The 18,086-nt window shown below is 33.4% G+C and overlaps 1 protein-coding gene across 1 annotated transcript in view; it reads right to left on the bottom strand.

Annotated features, from left to right (window-relative positions):
• The window catches only part of LOC106669465 (suppressor of lurcher protein 1-like), a 185,284-nt gene that overhangs the window by 10,561 nt on the left and 156,637 nt on the right, over window positions 1-18,086 (bottom strand). The window contains exon 12 of the mRNA XM_024228964.1: window positions 16,620-16,827. Coding sequence (XP_024084732.1) covers window positions 16,620-16,827 — 208 coding nt within the window. The remainder of the gene's footprint in view (window positions 1-16,619; window positions 16,828-18,086) is intronic.

The following is an 18,086-nucleotide window of genomic DNA, read 5'->3' as shown; positions in this document are numbered from 1 at the left end:
ACGTGTTCTATCAAATAACAAACTTTTGTCTAAGCAAAAGTGCACATTAATATTAATTACAGATTTATAAATTAGGATAATAATTGAATGAAAATAAAGAGAATGAAATAAATAAACAGATTAAATCCACCAGTTTTCGTGGTCCGCTTAATCAATTAATATCTTCCAATTAATTAAGGTTTTAGTGAAGATAAAACGTCAGTGCCAGGGGCGGGATTCGAACCCACGTTCTCGGCTAGATACGCCGCTGCTCTACCACTTGAACTATCGTGACCTCGATCCACTCGGCCACTAACTTCCCATCTCAACCTGGTAACCCATCTGAAAAATGGCAAAAAGGAAGGAAAATACAAAAGGTGGGGTTAATTAATTGAAAGATATTAATTGAACAAGCGGACCACGAAAACTGAGGAGAGAGGGAGAGAGAGAGCGTGAGAGAGAAGAGAGCGGTTTAGAATTGAAAGGTCTGTTAACTCCGTTTTACACTCATTACATTAAATTTTAAAATTTAATATCTTTAAACAATCGTACATATATAAATAACACATTAAGAATGATGTCACACAAAATATTTCGTTGTTAGTTCTTTAGTCTGTGGCGAAATGTCTTTAAATGTGAATCTGGCAAGCTTCCTCGTATTTCCTAGTTAAGTTCCATTAAGTTCAATATTAACAAGTCAAAGTTTCAATGCGTTGGCCCATTTGTTTCCCAGTTGAACCCCCTTTCCTATCATAAGGTCTTGTTCTTAATATTAAGTAGTTTTCAGTCGTCCAAGTTTTCATGAAGTGAACTTGGTTAATTCGGCTTAACACACGGAGGCCTATTATTGCTACAATTTTAAGGAATGGCTATGACTTCTTACCTTGAATAGCGATGAATAAGATCTGAAAATTAATTGAATTGTAACCGGCGTTTCATTCTTATTCTTCTTTTCGTTGTGCGATATTAGATTGGAAATGGGAATATTTGATCAAAAAGAAAAAATAATAATAGCATAGTTTAACGTTTCTACGAGAAAAACATGGCAAATGCTAAAGTTAAAGAGGTTGTCTTCACGGAAAATAATGTGTAAAGGTGGTCCTATAATGATTTAAACTTTTTAAGTTAAATTAAGTTTAATAATTCAACAGGAAAAACAGTCAAATATTTTAACTTCTTTTTTTTAAAGAAGAAAAAATTATTACAAAATGTTAATATAAATAACATTTTATTGTATAATTAGGGCATAATATCTGCATAAGCTAAATATATAGCCTTCTTTATACCCGCCTAGTGTAATTTGGTTCTGAAAACAATTTAATTCATGAAAGTCAATCAAAGTTTATAAACTTTTCCTCCATGGTGGTTTTTATCTTTAAGCTGACAAGTTTGATTAAACACGTTTACGCCTGAGGCAGTGCAGAGTTTTTCATATTATTATTTTCTCTGTCCTTGTTGATCTGTACGAAAGGAGGTATTTCAAACGGGGGAAACGCTCGCAAAAATGCCACTGTGTACAGACGACTTAGTCCTGCTTGAGGAAGCATGGAGTATTACTGATGAATACTACTATTATAATAATATTAGATGCTTTTCCTTATTGAATCACTTTATATGGACAATTTAAAACTTGACCCATGTTCTCACGTAAAAAAACTCAAAAATTATAAAACAATTCACACACTTTTTACAAAATTAAAGGTATATTTATCTGACGTAATTTACAAAATCAATTATGTAAATTGTCCGGCAACTTACATCGGTAATACATCCCAAAATCTGGATAAGAGAGTGTAAGCAACATATCTATGATTGCAAAAATGCCCAAACAAAATCCTACAGCTCTCGCTACCCACCATTTTGAACACCAACACAATTTCGATTTCAACAATCCAAAAATATTATACACAGAACAAAACAGAAGTAACTTTTTAGAAATGGTTTACATCAACAGAGATAAACACAGCATCAACTGCAGAACAGACACATGTAAACTCTAGCCTATGTTAAAGTAAAAGTCGTTTAAGTACATGTTCAGTTAAGAAAATGTTTAATATATTTAAAAATATTTCAGTTGCTTAAAACATTTTTATTGGCACCTATCAGAGAAGCTCAGAGACGAGCTTAATTACGTCGATCTTGTATCAACGAAATAGTTCCATTAAAATCCTACGTCCTGTAGTTTGTGTTTGTTCTACGTTCTCCTCTTGTTGATTAACATTAAAAAAGCGTACTATATTTCTTTTGGTAATGTAGAAAACAGTAATGTAATCTATAGTTTGTAATATTTATAATTTCACGCAACTACATTTTACATACATACAGTAATAGTGGATGGTGTTAGTGTTGAGCCCATCCAGTATTACTAATAATACTACATCAAATCTATCAAGTACAGACAGACCAACATACAATTATGTGCCATTCATTCACGGCCTATCACATAAATTAAACAGTTCTCTTTTCCGAAAACTTTAAAATAGCTTTCAAAAACTATAAAACAATTCACACACTTTTTCCCAAAATTAAAGATCCCACACCAGTAACAAAAATTCTGACGTAATTTATAAAATCAATTGTTTAAATTTCCGGCAACTTACATCGGTATTACATCCCAATATCTGTATAACGGAGTAAAACAACATATCTATGATTGTAAAAAAACCCAAGCAAAATCCTACAGCACTAGCTATCCACCATTTTCAACACAACCACAATTTCGACTTCAATAATCTAAAAATATTACACACAGAAGAAAACAAACATAAACGTAACTCTTTAGAAATAGTTTTCATCGACAGGGATAAACACAGCATTAATTACAGAACAAACACATGTAAACTCAGTCGCAGCTACGCCAATATCATTAATCAAATTCAATATCGATAGCATACATATATCATCATCACATCACACAAAACATATAATATAACATATAAAATAATCATCACCACACATCAAACATTTCTACATAGTCTAATTCTTCAACAATTTGGCTTTCCTTTCCCTAATTATCCCCGTCTATATAATCCTGAAAGGATAATCCTGCCAACCATTACCCATTTTTTCCCATTGTCGGCTCCTTTCACCTCACAGAAGCCGACTCCTCATATAAAAATGTCTTTTTATCCCTACTTCCTTCCCCACCCCTTCATAATCCAACGTATATAGACATAAAACATCAATATATCACTGGCACTCTCAACACGACGCACACGAATGACATGTCTACACAGAAAACAAACACTTCAAGTGAGTACAAATACTTGGAATGAATCTAAGATTTCTGGCATTGTACAAATTCTTTTTTGTTTCTTTTACATCCTACATGTATTTCTAAAATTCAAACAAAGTTTATAAATCCCAGGCCCTGAAGATGATGTCAATTAAGATCTAAACAATTAATTAAGGTTTTTAGTTGAGATAAAAAAGTCAATGTCACGAGCGGGATTCGAATCCACGATCTTCGGCTTGATACGCCGCTGCTCTACCACATGAGCTATCGAGACCTCGATCCACTCGGACACCAACTTCGTATCTCAACCACATCTTTTCGATTTTTCCCTCCTTTTTGCCATTTTTCAAATGTCGTGTAATCAATTTGATTCTCGGCGACAAATGAAATGGCGACGGAGAGCTTTGGAGAAGGATACTTCATTTTAAACTTATTAAATTCACTAGTTTCGTGGTCCGCTTGACCAATTAATATTATACAATTAATTAAGGTTTTTAGTTGAGATAATCATTTGTCGCCGAGAACCAAATTGATTACACGACATTTGAAAAATGGCAAAAAGGTGGGAAAATTCAAAAAGGTGTGGTTGAGATGGGAAGTTGGTGTCCGAGTAGATCGAGGTCTCGATAGCTCAAGTGGCAGAGCAGCGGCGTATCAAGCCGAAGATCGTGGGTTCGAATCCCGCTCATGCCATTGCCTTTTTTATCTCAACTAAAAACCTTAATTAATTGTATAATATTAATTGGTCAAGCGGTCCACGAAACTAGTGAATTTAAAAAGACCGAAACGTTGGCACGATAAACAAAATGTTTTTCTAAAGCTTACGTCTCGCCAGACTGCATCTCATGATCTCCAAATGATCATTAATTAACGACCACTAAACACCACACATTTCTCACGAAAGGTTGGAGGAAGTCAAAAGTAGTTTTCCAAAGATATTTAAATGTGAATTTTGGCTCGATAAGTGTCGAACCTTAAACATAAGTAGAATGAATAAAAGAGCTTTACGGGTTTGAAGTAAGCAGTGATGATTGGCAGTAGAGATGGGGATGATTGGCACCGACCCTTTGGATAGTACAGATACATGAAATATCTCGGATACCATCAGGAAAAAGCCTTAGAGGACAGCGAGATAAAAAGGAGCTACAGGAGGAATTGAGAATCGCTTGAACAGAATTAAGTGTAAATACTTAATCAGAGCTATTAACATCTCCGCCATACCTGTCATTGGCCATACCACCTAGTTTAGGATATTGTCCTGGTTGGAAACGTAACCTACATTTTGAGCGTTTGATTAGAACGAACATTGGAGTATATAGAAAGCACCACATTCAGTATAGCCCGCATAGGACAATGCTACCCCGAAGGTACCTCCAAATTGAGGCAACATTTCCTGGCACGAAAAAGTTATCGCCGATACGTTATCTTGCGCGTGAAGTGCGGGTATGCATCTTACACATCACACCCGTGGTATATCATCCCAAGAAAATGACCGGCAGTTATCTCCTTAATGTAAAATAAATAGATGAATGATCATGGCGTTTTATAAGAGTGTTTGCCACATGGTGGCCAAATATCAACAAACGATTTGCATACATGGCGCGGATCGAATATGCCTTTATAGGCTTTATAGGCCGAATCGGCCCTCCCTAAGCTCATTCCTAGGGTTGGCGTCTTGGTTTTTTAATAGTAAATTTTCATGAAGGAAAAAATATCATGTAGTTTATGTCGTTTATATGATCAGCATTTTAACTTCTTTTAGCACACAATTAAAATTAAATTTTAAAATTTGTCTTAAAAAATGAAAAGCATACTCAGAAATTCTCCTTACTTTTTATATAACTTTGATGTTGTTATTAAAGTTACATAAAACAAAAAATATCTAACAGTACCAGGTTAGATAATAAAGTGACATAACCTTACCAATATTTACTATCCATTGAATACATGTTTTATCAAACTGAATATGACTTTATTGAATGATGAATGAGCGATAGATATTTAAACATTTAAACGTTCAACTGAAATGTCTGTATTTTTTTTATAATCGATCTTTTTCGCTTTAATTGAATGAAATAAAAAATAATTCGAGGTATCCGGATATAATAATATCCAGTTAGGAAACATAATACGTCGGTTGGCAGTAAATTAATGTAATTTAAAACTGTATTTAAGATCATCTCTTATTTGATTTCTTTATATTTAAATTGGAACATTTTACCAACAATTCTACTCTGAGAAAACATTTACATTAAATTAAAGTATAAAGAGAAACCTATATTTAAAATTATTTTACATTCCAACCGTAGGGAAAATATTACTAGACAATAGTCAGAAAATTAATTATTTGCAAACAAGATAATTCCCAAAGTTTAGGTAATTTACTGTGCAATACATAAATTTGATTTGGTATAATTTTATGAATTTGACAATGGACGGTTTACTGAATGAGTCAAGAAGTCAAAAACGCTGCCCACTTTGGGTGGAGACAGTGGTAACGGCGAGACACCTATTAGAGGAATGTAATAAGTTAAGAGAGTACCGAGAATGGCGTGACCTACCATCTAATCTAGAAATAACAGTGACATCAAAGATAATCCTATTAGGTACTTAAAATTGATAAATGCGTATGGATACATATTACCAACCACACGTGATATATCTCCATTTTTCAGTGTGAATGTATTTATTAGCGTGGTTGATGAGGTATGTCTGGGTGTGGTTGTGACTGAATATCGAGTAGCTCACAGGTCCGCCAAATTAGTTTCGGTAGTTACATATTTGTTGTGTGATGTGAGGGATAGGTCCCCGCTATTACAGTGGTAGTAATACTGCCGAGATGCTGCGACTTCTCCAATATAAATGTATTTATTAGTGTGAATATTTTGTGTAAATGGACGTGGATGTCCAGGAATATCGAGTACTCCACAAGCCCGTCAAAAGGAAATTAGTCTAATGGATGAATGAAATTCTGGACATACTGTATGAAAGTATTTATAAGCACGAATGGAAGGAAGTCGGTAGGATTATGACTATCTTACCGACTTTTTTTTTTAGTTGTAGGGGCAGGAGCTCAGTCGTGCACCTCTACTCTGAGCCGTGCCAACTGTAAATTAGGTAATCATTTTCTTATCGTGAGTGGGTTGGTAGTGAGTCTGTAAATATTGAAGTATTTTTAACAAACCACATGTGAGATGGTACGAACGAGCAACAAAGCACTCCTCTGTTTGGCTGGTAGGAAACAAACTTAAAAGAAGAGATATAGAGAATTAGATAGAGATAAAGTTGAAATGAAACAAAGAAAAATGCGATAAGCTTATCTACGCGGGTGCCAGCAATAACCCTAGTAGTTAGCCGGCCGGGGAGGGAAGGTCAGAAAATTAGAAAAAATAATTATTTGCAAACAAGGTAATTTCAAAACACAATTTTGTTAATTTACTGTGCAATACATAACATTTGACTTGGTATAATTTTAGGAATTTGACAATGGACGGTTTATTGAATGTGTCGATACCATTTCACAATATATATTACATACTACCATTTATACTATTTATTTTCATATTTTACATAAATAGTTTTATCATTAGAACTATAAATTAATGCAAAAATTATCAAAATTTTAAAAATTAAAATTTATTTATTAAATTTGTTTATGGTGGGTGATGGTTAGTTTATAGGTGAATACATATTGAATACTTTGCGCTGCGCCGACGGTTGACAATATTACGAAACCTTGCTGAGTTGTTTTACTAACTTGGAAATTAATTATTTATGTACCATATTATTCAGAAAAAACAAAATTATTGTATAGTGGTGTATATATACCAATTTGGATTTGGTTAATAAATATGTAAATTTAATGATACATTTGTCAAATGTGTATCAAAGATTACACGATATAATATTTTATGCTTTAAAATATTTGTTTTCTTTAATAGAATTCGGCTTAATATCAATTAGTTAATTAAGCTTGGTAAAGCCAACTGTGTTTCTTAGATAATTTGAGATTGATTTGAATTGCACATCCTAATTCGTTACATGTATTTTAATAAATTTTAATAAATAGACTTATTTTGTATGTTTAAAAACGCTTTAATTTACCAAAAAATAAAATTTACTAATTAAAACGTTTTGTTTATTCATATTGTTCGTACAATCACGCAGGTTCAATTCGTCGTTAGTGGAAGCTAGGCCAAGTTAGTAGAACTTTTCTCTGGCTTTCCCATCCAATACGTCCGTTTTAATTAATCACGAAATCGATAAAACACAACCGGTGCCAAGTGTTGTCACAACGTCCTACCAACAACTGTTTTTTTCCACTCTTCTTTGCCCATTACTTTTTTTTTTTTGGGGGGGGGGGATTTCGAGGCTGAAAGATACGACCGCGGTGGTGAAAATATAGCCCTTTGTGGATAAAGGAGATCTATTCCCTTTGACCCTTTCTAATTAACATTCACCCCATTCTAATGTTGTATCATGGCAATTTAATCACAATAAAATATGATTAACGTTTGAATTTTGGCCGTTCGTTGACACATTAGTATTCAAATTATTCTCTTTTTAAGCGAGCAACGTCCAATATCTAAAGAAAAAAAAAGTTTCCATAAAATGAAAAATAACAATATTCTTTCGGGTGCGTCGGTGGCCGCAACGGTTTAGGCGTTGACACGGCTCTCATCACTGTGAGGTAAAGGTCCCGGGTTCGAATCCAGCGGCCCTACATTCGAACTTACAAATGGGCCTTTTTACAAAAACACGGGCACCCCGAGGGTAGATGTAACCTCTGCCGTTGCGAACGCTCGTAAAATAAAATAAAAAAAATACATTTTATATATATACATATGTATATATATATGCTATGGCAAAAATAACAAACATGGCAATATAGCTCGTCATTGACTTATGTGTAATTAAAATGATGAATTGACATGAAAAAATGTACAAATTATTCTATAATAATGATTTTCCATTCTTTATTTGTTGCACTTATTTTTAAAAGTGTAGGCGGTTTTTTAAATATTACAGTTTTTGGCTTCAGGTTTGGCAATTTTTCAGTATCTTTTCTTTTATAGTCTTGGTGCACTTTCAAACTTTAATATATGCACGAAATAAATTAAATAAGAAAAAATAGGAAAGACCGCTCGCAATAAAAGCAAAACTTTCAAAAGGTGGCCTACCAGATGAACAATAAAAAAGTATGCATAATTGAAAATAAGAAGAAAAATAAAAGGAGGGAAAATAACAATGAAATTTGCATACCTAGTCATTACTTACCTACGTAAATAAAGGGCAAAATAAACGTGTAAACTGAATTAAAAAATGGTTTAAACTAAAATTGTAATTACAAATTAAACATGGTCGGTATTGGTCTTATGAAACTCATTGGTTGGGTGATTGATTCATGTTATCGCAACTCGGTACACATGCAAATCTATAAACATACAAGCAAAAATGAAGTTTTGTCTTCTCCCACACTCACACTCTCTCTAATTTTTAAATAAATTTCTTCTTATATAATTACCACTCATTCAATGAGGGTGAAGGAGTACTCAATATTTCACCACACTACGCTGTCGCTCTTATAAGTACATTCACTCCGAAAATAAGCAGAAATAAACAAAACGAGAGATCTACAAAGCATTATATACAAAAAATCATCACTGTTTCTTTAAATAATAGAAACAGGGTTCCAAATACTTACTGCCGTTCACAAGCAAAATTCTAATATCTGTATACATTCTCACGATAGAGACAAAGAATTACAATTTTTAATTAAGTAGAACACACCCAGAAACGTTTCTCTATATGCGGCACACATATTACTGTTGCGGGCCAAAAGTGCTAACCACGAAGGTCCTATTCTTCATCAAATAAGGATGATCCTCTTCAATTATTCAAATCCTCAGGGCGACACTTTGACCGTAAATCGATGCGTAAGAATTTTTTGCCGATCCAAATCATCTAGGTTGGCACTTTTACTCGGATTTTTATTGCAGTTTTGGGTCTGAGGTCCTGGATTTGAGACTCGTCTGAGGACCTGGATTTGGGACTCGTCTGAGGACCTGAATTTGGGACGTCCCAGTCTTGGCCTCTTTGTCCGCTTTTTCGTTCAGACCTGTGTCCGAGGACCCAGACAACGACACCAAGAGGACAGCGAGAGGGCTCCACGAGTAACGTGACACGCACAGCAGTAACCGCGCTCAGGGAGTCGGTAGAGTCAAAGCAGGTAGATCAAATAAAGTAGATACTCCTATACTTCATATTATTTTGATTTTATACTTTGTTCATAATAAATTTAGCTTTAATTTTCTGAAACCATCAATTGCTGTCAAAATAAATATAAAGTCCTTTGGCAAACTTAAAACATTAAAAACCGAGGTAGTTTCAAATGAAAATATCGCATAGTATATACAAATCAGGCCAAACTGCTCTAAATATTTATGCGAGCTTTCGAATAGGAGTAATAAACTATATATTTATGTAAAATTCGTGACTGAATGAATTCTTCAAATATTCATGGAGTTTGAACTATGCTAAAGAGGCTGAACGGAATTTCACAGGTTATTGGAAGATGGAGAAATGCCTAGCAGTTTTTCAATTAACTTTTATTAATTATTTTCTCTAAATCCAGTATTCTTTGGGAAAAACAATTACAGCAATATTTGTTTAATTTCTTAAAAAATTTGTTTTATAAAATTTGATGAAAAAAGTCCGTTCATCAATGCGTTGGAACAAAGTTACCCATTTGGCTATTCTGTACACTGGACACTCAAGTTATAAAATGTCATAAAAATATTTATGAATAAAACTGCTAAAGGATTTTTGAGTTGTAAAATTGTAATGTACATTTTCTTGTTTTGAGATCTATGTATAAATTATACTGTGGCTAATATTGACATTTTATAAAAATTATTATTATTACATTAAAGTAAAAGTAAAATATAATTCTAAAATGACAAAAAAACATTTACTAAACCAATATCCAACTCATTTTTCATTGAATTTTTTTTGGACCGCTAATCTATGCTTCTTTCCAGATCGCGTTTTTTATTGCAAGACAGGAACAATAAATAAGAAATAATTGCATTATCTTGCTTCAGGAGGTATTGCTTTTTTATTAACCCTCGGGGTAATCGGAGTCATTGAAAGTATTACCTTTTCCTCTTTATTCTACATGATCAACGATACGTTGTAATAGAGGATAAGATTTATTAACATATTTATATTAGTGAATTTTAAATTGTCTTATAAAGTAGTAAATAAACCAATAAAAACAAAGTTAGGCTAAGATAGGGAGTCAAATATTGTAAAAATTGTAAGTCATTCCACAAATTAAAGTATATTGGAATTTTGATTTTATTCTATTTTCGTTCAGGTTTATTACTATTTTTGTTTAGCTAAAATTGATCAACGATAATTTAAAATTGAGTAATCATACAAAATAATTTACCATATTTACGCATATTTTACAATGCTGGAGGCTTACAGTGTATTAAATGTAACCAGTACATAAAATATTTTAATCAATAATTTTTTCCCTTATAAATAATGTATTCAATTATACTAATGCCTCATTTAAATTAATAAATTATTCACTTCGAATTTTTTACACAATCGTTTTAAATTCCTTTTAGATTATACTACACTGAGATTTAAAAACCGAAGTTGTAATAAATTTCGAAATAAATGTTAAATTTACATTATGTTGAGATTAACCTATTTCGTTTTGTAAATTAATTTAATGAGAAAAAGCTTTTAAATAATTTAAAAAACTTTCTTCCCTTACGATGCTATTATTTTTAATTAAAACCATGTTAAAAACAGGTCTCTTCTTCCCACTCATCAAAACAAATTTTTATTAACAATTTAATAACAAATTTTGGACTGTAAATGCGTTCACTTTTTTTTAAAGGATTTAACGTATATTTTAAGTTTAATGTCTACAGCTGTACTGGAGCAAACTTACGCAATTAATTATTTTACATTTAGACGATGGCTAAAAGCTTCCTTCTCCAGTTCGCCCCCTTGTGCACACATCTAGGTAATTAATTTTATATTCAATTTTGTCCAAAAATAATTTAAACGCAAATATTTGGTGCTTATTCGAAAAACAAAAAGTTCGCTTACTTCGAACGGTTATAATTTGCGTTTGTTAGCCGTGTTATGATTATGTTACTATACACATTTTAAAATTAATTGTTACGTTATTTTTCCGCAAATTGATTATATTTGATCTAGATTTTTTATATCAATTATTTAATTGTAATTATTAAATTTGTGTATATATGTATGTGCTACACAGATTTTTGAAATGGGACCAACCCACTTTTCCTTCCTCGCTCTGTCTCTGTCAGTATGTCTGTCTGTCTGTCTCTGTCACTCTCTCTCTCTCTCTTTCTCTCTCTCTCTCTCTCTCTCTCTCTCTCTCTCTCTCACTCACTTTTTTCTCTCTCCAGCCCCCTTTCACTTTCTCTCTCATCTTGCTGTTTTATGTTTATATATCTCTCTCATTGGCATTCTCAACATGACACACAAGAATGGCACAATTACACAGAAGACAAACACTTTCAGTGAGTAAAAATACTTTGATTGAATATAAAAAACATATTTTGTATTGTATAAATTCACTTTTCCACTTCCTAAATGTATTTGTTAAATGTAAACAATGTTTGTAAACCCCAGGCCATGAAGATGATCTCAATAAAGATCGAAACGTTGGCACGATAAAGAAAATGTTTTTCTGAAACCTACATCACACGAGACCGCATCTCACGATTTCTGAATAATAACCAGTAAATTAAACCCATTGTCATAAAATAGGACAATCTTTCAAGTTTTCTTGGTTGTTAGCGATTGTATCTTTTGTCAATATTTTTCAACTGATATTTCCTTTTTATTTGATTGGAACACCAAACAATTTTATTCAAAATGAAAGAATAAAACGGCAGAGAAATACTGGCACGATGAATTTGCTCTCTGCCTTCCAAAAGTCGTTTGCTAACTTTAAAAAAGAATCCTGACGACGTCCATTCATGGCTTTTTATCAAAGATAATCTACCATACCTTCCCCCAGTGATAGGGAATCGTGATTATCACGGGTTCCATTTACCGAAACTTGTATACTTCGGAATTCCACCTAACTTCTCCTATACACTACTTCTCGACAAGTACAAGATATACTGAAACACAATCGATGTTATAACAACCGGGTATACGGTTTTCATGGAAATCTGGTTAATATGGTGAAATATACTTTTATAACTTCATTCAATAAAAAATATTAATGTATTTTTAATTGCTTATATTTATAATTGAAAAAGTAAGCAATGTACAAACACGTAAAAAAATATGATATTTAGACGTTTATGCAATCCTGTGCCATTTTAAATACATATATTTCATTTCTTAGCAGTGCATTTTTGAACAAGCATTTTTAAAAATTATTTTAGCAAACATTTAAAAAAGCTTAAATTAAAAAAAAACGAGTTGTCATTTTGTCAGATTTTATGTTTATTAATTCGGCCGATCAACAAGAAAATAGCAATATTGACTACTCGCCAAAGAAGAGATGCCCTTTATATGTAAAAAATAAGAGCTATCGATTACGAGGAATTAGCACCTTACAAAATGCAGTGTGGCCTATCCGCAGATTTACAAAACTTTTAAAGCACAGTAGTCGTGTAAGAAGTTGATTCGAAACCTGAAGTAGATAAACCTATATGATCGCATACAGTGAACCTTTTCATACACTAGTTGAAATAATGTTCTTAATTAGAAAGAACGTATTTATAAAGTGAACATTGGAGTATTTTTAGGTGTATTTGTGATAAATATCGCATACACAGACACACCAAGTTATTTAATTTTACATATATACATTTGCAGTGTAATACGATGCATTCTCTGGCGTAACATCACCCCTGGTGTCAACTTGATTATGTGAGTGGATTAGTTTGACTGAGTAGTTAAGTATGTATGGGTAAGATGTGAAATCGCGAGTACCCGCAGACCTGTCGAACCAGTTATAACAACATAGCTTACTGAATGTGTGATTTTTCTTCGGTGTTAAAGTAATCGTTGGTGTGAATGATGGGAGGATGTCAAGTTAAAAAATGCCTTGACGACCTCCTCAACGTAAGTTTATATTGTACATAACTTTAGCCTAGATTTAACATAGCGATATTAACTTACCACCCCTAACCATCGCTAAGAATTCGTATTGATCGTATGAATGTATAAATGTGTGGTGATTAGTGACCATTAATCGATATTTAGTGCACTCTCGACACGACACGCAAGAATGGCCCAATTATCAGAAGACAAACACTTTGAGCCCTGAAGATGATCTCAATAAAGATCGAAACGTTGGCACGATAAAGAAAATGTTTTTCTGAAACCTACATCACACCAGACCGCATTTCACGATTTCTAAATAAGTATGTTCTAATTTAACTAGAAAATTTTAATAACATATGTAAGGATTAGCCGTCAGAGAAAGGGGTAAGAAAAAATGGAAGAGTGTCAAAATGTGAGGAGCCGTTATGATTTTCTGATGTTAGCAGTTTACTGAGCATAGTCTGATGTCCAAAAATTGTATTTATCTTTCTTTTATGAATGTGAAACTTTCGAAATAATGCTTCATATTTTCCCACAACATTTTGCATTTAAGGAAAAAATTGGAAGCATTATCTAAAGAACGTGAGTTGCATAGAGGGACTAACCCTTCTACCCCCTCCCCTACAAGAGTTAACGACTTTAGATATACATAGTGAGACGTTTTACATTTAAATAGCCTTAAAACATCCTTTAAGTAGAATCGTTCTAAATTATCTTCTAACCAGGTAAATAGAGAAATGGTTTAGGAAAATTGACTATAAAGCAAATGGCTACCGAATTTAGCCAGATCATTCTGTACGGTGGTATACAGATTCTTCGGAGAGGAGATCCAATGAATATGCAGGCCACATTAAATTATATATAAAAGACGGGGCATCATAAATACCGTTACTTTTAAAATAGATTTCGTATGTGAGAACAAAAAGTAATTTTTTAAGATTTCATGGTTCTAATTATAAACTACGAAAATATTTATTCAGAAATCGTGAGATGGGGTCTGGTGTGATGTAGGTTTCAGAAAAACATTTTCTTTATCGTGCCAACGTTTCGATCTTTATGGAGATCATCTTCAGGGCCTGTTATAAAACAATCCAAACACTTTTTTCCAAAATTAAAGATCCCACACCAATAACAAATAAATCTGACGTCATCTACAAGATCAACTGTTTAAACTGTCCGTCAACTTACATCGGTCTTACATCCCAATACTTGGACAAGAGATTAAAGCAACATATGATTGCAAGAAAGCCAAGCAAAATCCTACAGCATTCGCTACCCACCATTTTACACACCAACACAATTTCGACTTCGACAATCCAAAAATATTACACAGAACAAAACAGAAGTAACTTTTTAGAAATGGTTTACATCAACAGAGATAAACACAGCATCAACAGCAGAACAGATACATGTAAACTCAGTCGCAGCTACGCCAATATCATTAATCAAATTCAACATAGATAACATACATATATCATTACATTAAATTCCACACATCAAATATTTTTCCCATAGTCCAATTTTCCAACAATTTAGCTTTCCTTTTCCTATTTATTCCTTTCTATATAATCCTGAAAGGATAATCTGGCCTAACCATTACCAACACATTGTTTCCTTTCGTCCGCTCTTTTCACCTCAAAGAAGCCGTCGCCTTATACGAAAATGTCTTTTCTGTACCGACTTCCTTCCCCACCCCTTCAAAATCCAACGTATATAAACATAAATCAGCAAAATCTCACTGGCACTCTCAACACGACACGCAAGAATGGCACAATTACACAGAAGACAAACACTTTGAGTGAGTAGAAATATTTTGATTGAATATAAAAAATATATTTTGCATTGTATAAATTCACTTTTCCACATCCTAAATGTATTTGTTAAATGTAAACAATGTTTGTAAATCCCAGGCCCTGAAGATGATCTCAATAAAGATCGAAACGTTGGCACGATAAAGAAAATGTTTTTCTGAAACCTACATCACACCAGACCGCATCTAACGATTTAATTATCGATTAACGGTCACTAATCACCACACATTCCGAAATTTTTTTTACTAATGTGAAATGTAGTTTCAGGTTATCATCAGATCTGAGGAGTCATCCAAGTAAAATGCACCGGTTTTATTTTTGTTATCCTCATCCTCTCGTTTACAAATGTATTTATTCTTCCTATTCTACTTGATCTATTATCTCTCGCTCCGAAGTCTGGACTTAAACGACGTTTGCACTACTTCAAACTTTATTTCATCAACTCTGTTTAATGGGAGGCTCTCAAGGCAGATTTCATTCAAGTGAAGTTAAACAAAAAAGCTACATCGTGAGAATGAGTCCAACCAACAAATTGCAGGTTCATGTAATCTAACATGATACTGAGAAATCGCACAAGTATATAATAGCCCGGCAATTACTACTTACTACTACTTTTCAAAACCATTTTGTCGTTTTTGGTCTCCGTTTATTGCAATTTCTACCGTATAATTTTGTCTTTTCCGATCACACTATCTATACACTCAAAGACAAAAACTGAACACAGTTGTTTAGTTCAAACTATATGTATTTTTCATGTTTATATCAATTACAACTTACTTATTTAAACGTAAACCAAATTAAAGGTGATCAGAAAATTACTAGTTTTATTTAGAAAGGTTTAGTCATGATGGTTTGAAAGAAAATTCGCCAAAACATGGGAGAATCATTTAATGATAGATTTAAATAACAATTTATTCTATCACTAAATGTAGTGTTTTAATTTCACAGAAAAATCATTACTAACGCATCAATAATAAAAGTTAATGAATAGCTCAATTATTACTTCTTCAAGATAGAAGAACAACGTGATAGATAACACAAGGGATTTTAAAAGTTAGCAACGTGTAAAATATTTCGTATCTTTGCTTATAACTGTTTATAAATGGCACATTTAAAAAATGAAATAAAAATTAGGTTTTTATTATCGATAACTTTTCTTGCAAGAATTCTTATGCATATATATATAGGTCCTTTCCGATTATTCTGGTCTGGCCCACATATTCTCGCTGTTTTGTAATAAGCATTTTGATATTTTGGCTCTTTCAGTAGTTGCCTAAGTCTTAGTATGTCATTAGTGTAGGTTTCTGAAAACAGACGAACCTCTGAAGATTGATGGACCAAGTAAATACAAAAGCGAGAACAGACGGATTAGTAAGTTAGGAACCTGAACTTAAAGTGAAATGCATTTTAGTCCTAAAGGAACTTTTATACGTTAAGGGTTGATAAATTTGTCAATTATTGATCGATTGACTTACGGTACGATTCCTTCTATATCGAAATAGTGGAAAGATATGCGGACTCGCTGATTGGGCGATCCGTGGAAGAAGTAATGACATTCAATATCCCTGGGGTAGAAGCCGGGAAAGTTCGGACTTGTAAATCGTCCGGAAAGGCTCAAAGTGGAGCGGTAACGGAATGCGCATGGATAGTCCTCCACTTGCTTCCCTCCGGAGATGCCGAAACCTGAAAAAGACAACAACTGTGATATCACAATAAACTGTCAATTGTATAAATAACGAATAAATAAATAGATTATTTTTTGACAAAGACAACCATCCTTCATATTATCAGGCAAAGAAAAGTTCGTCCTAACGCTATTTATTTTCAAAGCTGTCGGCTTTTTGGTAAGCTCATTAGTAAATTCTCGAGGGCATGAGGCCAGCAAGCAAAAACCCTCCAGTTTAATTATTATTGCATCACATGTGTTTCCCTCTCGTCCGACTAATGGGGGAAATTAAATTTTGATTACGACACTTTTTTCCACATAAGGGCTCTTGTTGGTTTTGCCAACAGAGAGCAAAACGACTCCCACCAAATATCCCTCGGAAAATCATTAGCATTATTTGTTCGTAATTACAGTTGGTTAAAATTTTTCAAGCAAATTTTAATTTTTTCTAACAAACATGATTCAATTAATTATACATTTTATCTAAGGTCTTGGTCGAGATAAAAAAGTCAGTGTCACGAGCGGGACACTAACGTTTTCATCTCAACCAAGATTTCAGATAAAATGTATAATTAACTGAAATAATTAAATAGGTCAATTATGACCGCTACACATATATGGCTAAATAAATATACTATTTACTAAATTCACTAATTTCGTGGTCCGCTTGACCAATTAATACACTACAATTAATTAAGGTTTTTAGTTGAGATAAAAAGTCAATGGCACGAGCGGGATTCGAACCCACGATCTTCGGCTTGATACACCGCTGCTCTACCACTTGAGCTATGGTGACCTCGATCCACTCGGACACCAACTTCCCATCTCAACCGCACCTTTTGAATTTTCCCTCCTTTTTGCCATTTTTCCGAGTGGATCGAGGTCACGATAGCTCAAGTGGTAGAGCAGCGGCGTATCAAGCCAAAGATCGTGGGTTCGAATCCCGCTCGTGCCATTGACGTTTTATCTCAACTAAAAACCTTAATTAATTGTAATATACTATTTACACTATTTATGTGGGGTTGTTCCAAAAGAAGTAGTACAATCAAAATACAACGTGTCAAAAGCAAATTTCGACGAAATATGGTAAATGATCCTTGGTATCCCGCACATCGGGACGGAGATCACGCAGCATACTTATATGCACTACCTTCGTTTACAAAGCCAACCGAGCAGCGAGGCAAGCCTGCTACGTAATCGGCAAATTGTAGACTGAAGAGGGCTAAGCCATTTGAATTAGTTCTTTAGAAACATACTGTAGATACTCAATTAGACT

This window comes from Cimex lectularius, unplaced genomic scaffold (assembly GCF_000648675.2).
Source record: "Cimex lectularius strain Harlan isolate CLEC.00 unplaced genomic scaffold, Clec_2.1 scaffold128, whole genome shotgun sequence".
NCBI lineage: Eukaryota > Metazoa > Arthropoda > Insecta > Hemiptera > Cimicidae > Cimex > Cimex lectularius.
The sequence above is the reverse complement of the archived record's forward strand: the minus strand, read 5'-3'. Positions and strand labels throughout refer to the sequence as shown.